This window comes from Austrofundulus limnaeus, unplaced genomic scaffold, assembly GCF_001266775.1.
Source record: "Austrofundulus limnaeus strain Quisiro unplaced genomic scaffold, Austrofundulus_limnaeus-1.0 Scaffold72, whole genome shotgun sequence".
Classification (NCBI taxonomy): Eukaryota; Metazoa; Chordata; class Actinopteri; order Cyprinodontiformes; family Rivulidae; genus Austrofundulus; species Austrofundulus limnaeus.
Window position 1 is genome coordinate 1,956,271 of NW_013952474.1, and position 3,552 is coordinate 1,959,822.

Sequence of the window (3,552 nt, forward strand, 5' to 3'; positions counted from 1 at the left end):
ATGTAAAACATGTAGGGCTGCGGCCCTCCAGGGCCAGGATTGCCCACCCCTGACTTAAAAGAAACTTCACCTGAGCAAAGACGTTCACTGACGAGTAAAAAGCTCCCATTTCAGAGTGAAAATATCCTAGAAAAAGTCAATTTTGCATGAAGAAACAATCGGCTTGAGCAAGAGCATTTCTACAGCACAGTGTGTTGTACTGAATTAGATAAGATTAGATTAGAAATGTATTGCCGTTGTACAGAGCACAATGAAATTACAGTTCAGAACACCCATTAACGTAAAACAAAATAAAGTTTTAACCAGGTTTTTTCAGGATATCTGTGTGTGTTTTACCTGAACTTAGAGAACAATCGTCCAAACATGGTTTGTGTTGGCATCAGGATCAAGAGAACCCCCATCCCTGCCAGGCAGGAGGGGCCGATCTCCTCCCACAGCAGACCTACAACAGCTGCTGCCTGAAGCGGCCCCACCCACAGGAAGTGCAGAAATATGGTGACCTGGAGAGGAAACCAGAACCAGCATAAACTAACCAGGAACACATGATGTTCATCCTCAGAGAAGACATCTCTTCAGACTGTTCCACAGAAACCTCAGTGAGGTCAGATTAAACTCAAGTCTCTACAGGAGCTCAGGTTTTACCAGCAGGTTCTGACCCGGTCAGGGTGTAACAAGACTCAGAACACGAGCGACTGAAACACCTGACAGAGACTTTTAAATTAGTCCAAAGCTTCAAAACTCTTTTCTCTTCAACAGATCATCCACAGTAAAGTCAGACTTCATGTTTTTAGCTCTAGTCTGACGTCGCAGCGTGAAAAGAATTTTCTCGTACCTCGTCAAACCTGTTGACGTCGTTGGAGAGSAGGTTGACTATCTGACCTGTGGTGGTCTTTCCCATGGCTGAACTGCTCAGACACAGCGCCTACAAAAAGAAAAACAAAAAACTAAAGCAACGTCTTCAGCGATGATAAATCCTCCGTCACTGGCTGACCTTCTTGTAGATCATGTGGCACATGGCCACCCTGATCTTCATGCCCGCCCTCTGGACGTGGTAAAAGTAGAGGTGGTGGAGCACTGCCAGGCCGAAGGTGCAGAGGGACATCCCGGCTGCGTAGCCCAGCGTCTCGTAAAACGCCGTCGTGTCGTCCGGGTCGTAATTCTCGAAGAAGCGGATCACCTGACCCAAGATGACCGGCTGCACCACTTTAATGGCCTCCTGATGAGCAGAGAAGAAGAGCGAGCGTCACGGTGAATCCATCATCAGAGAAACTGCAGGCTGAGCAACTGGACTAACATGTCAACCAAATTTAAAGTTTTTAAACCAGAGCAGACYGATCAGCTGGTTGGTAAACTGAGTTCCACCTGCTGTTTCACTGTAAACAAACTCACTGTATATATATAACCACTACACTGTTTTTATTTGTTTTACAGTTAGCAGTAAACTGTGGCAGGTTCCTCTGGAGCTGAGGCCCTGTCAGCACCAAGGATGGACAGGCTTTAATGCAGCAATTATTAAATCATAATTTTTATATTGATAGATCTGACCTCTATGAATGTAAAGATTCCCAGAACTCCATAGGACTTCCAGTAACACCTGATGATGACCCTGCTGAGCTGAGGCGTTCGCATCTCTTTAGAAGCTTTCTGGACTTCCTGATCCCAGAATCTGCAAAAAAAAAAAAAAAAAAAGTGATGCATTATAAATCCTGATGAGTTTAGGTAACAAAGATAATTACAGCAGTGATAAGGAATRCTTTTAATAGATGACGAGACTGCTGAAAGGCAAGTTTAAACAGACTGACAGTGATTTGACTGCCAGAGATACTCAGACATGAACCAAGCTGGCAATGATGGAGCGGGTTGTGTGCACATTGTCTGTGCGTGTGTCTGAGTGTAAAGCCGGTGTTGTCTGCAGACAGTGGCGAAGAGGAGAAGGGAGCAGCTCAACATTATCTCAGGTTCTGAGAAATAAAACAACTTTAAAGCTGCTGAGTTGTTGATTTAAAAAAACTGTGAGATTTTCGTCTGTTTTCATGATGCAAATGAGGACATTTTATGTAATTTACAGACAGTACAAGGTGACAACATTAGTGTGTTGAAAGTGAACTTATCATTTTCACAGTCGTATCTTGATATTTCTCCAACAATATTCTTGAACATAAAATCCGAGGCAGTGATTGGTCCATGTCGGGGTTTTTTCTAACGACGTCATCCAGGATCAGCTTTGCGGCACAGCCAMGTGTCACAAATCAGCTCTAAGACTGACACTTCAGAATTACTCCTACACTTCACTTAAAGTCAGACTGAGATGTTTGATAACTGACTTTTACTCTCAGCTTTTAACTAAGAATTTCTTTTACACTTAAGTCCACTCTTAGCAGCATTCTTAAGAGTAATTCTAAGAAGTTTGATGAATATGAGCCCTGATATATAAGTGGGAGCCTGACCATGTAAAGCTCTGTTCAGAATTGTGTTTTACCACCTAAAGTGTTGCCTCTGTTTCTGTTTCCATCACACTTTAATATTAGCATTCATGCTAACCGTATTTTACCTCTATTCCTCCAGTTCTCTCCTTGAGAATTCACGAGCAATACCTCTCCAAAAACATTCCTATTATTGTRCCACAAGTTTCACAACAAAAAGAAAGCTTTAGCTTTTCGACATGAAGTTGCTCTCTCCTGTCAGCAGAAGCAAACCGTCAAAATAAAACGCCATAACATGCGACTGTTTAGTGCAATGACTTCTGGTTTGGTGGTTTAGTCACTAATTTAATTTGCTTTTACGTCCCAGGACCTGCAATGTGACTATTGTGCACACGTACATTGTGTTGACGATGCTCAAACAATATGCCGAGCAGCTCTAGTTGGGTGTCACTGGCAAATGGGTTGATCCACTTTCAAAGGTGCTGCTTATACGACTGAGTTCAACTCCTTACACCGAAGAAGTGGTTTAGATAAAGGTTCCAGGAAAACAGAACCCCTCCAGGTGACCTGACTCACCCTGGTTGATAAAACATTAATTAATTTCTCTGATCTGGCTGTCATACAAGCATCAACAGGAGAAAAAGAAGAAAACAAATATATTCCTTTACAGCTGGTGGTTCAGACCTGTTCATTGTGAAAAAACTCTGGTTTCATCAAAACATTTACATGAAGATAGAATTCAAATGAGTCTGATTGCTAAAAATAAAGGTCCATTTCAAACTAGAAAAAGTCCAAATAAGATTTAATCTTTACTGTGTTAATCCAGAACTCCACAGCAGATGAAGGAACAGGCCCGTCTTTCATAGATTTTTATCAGCCAGTCATGGATTTACTGAACAGATTCACTCTGATATCCCATATTATTATAATTACATGGCTGCTCTCTGTCCTTCATTGCAGTCATTCTCTGAAAACACACCAGACTCCACACGGGTCAGAGTTAAAGAAACATTTAGACACCATCAAGTTTCACTGAAGAAAAACACAAAGCTTGTGCTTCAGGTGTGAAATTTAGAAATGAGAGCCTGGAAACCAAACACACATGCAAGTTTTATATATATATATATAT

At 41.8% G+C, this 3,552-nt stretch overlaps 1 protein-coding gene across 1 annotated transcript in view; it reads right to left on the reverse strand.

The window, feature by feature from the left end:
- The window catches only part of abcc4 (ATP binding cassette subfamily C member 4 (PEL blood group)), a gene marked incomplete at its 5' end in the record, with an annotated part of 32,652 nt that overhangs the window by 25,392 nt on the left and 3,708 nt on the right, over positions 1-3,552 (reverse strand). The window contains 4 exon segments of the mRNA XM_014010737.1: positions 337-500; positions 833-922; positions 992-1,216; positions 1,546-1,666. Coding sequence (XP_013866191.1) covers positions 337-500; positions 833-922; positions 992-1,216; positions 1,546-1,666 — 600 coding nt within the window.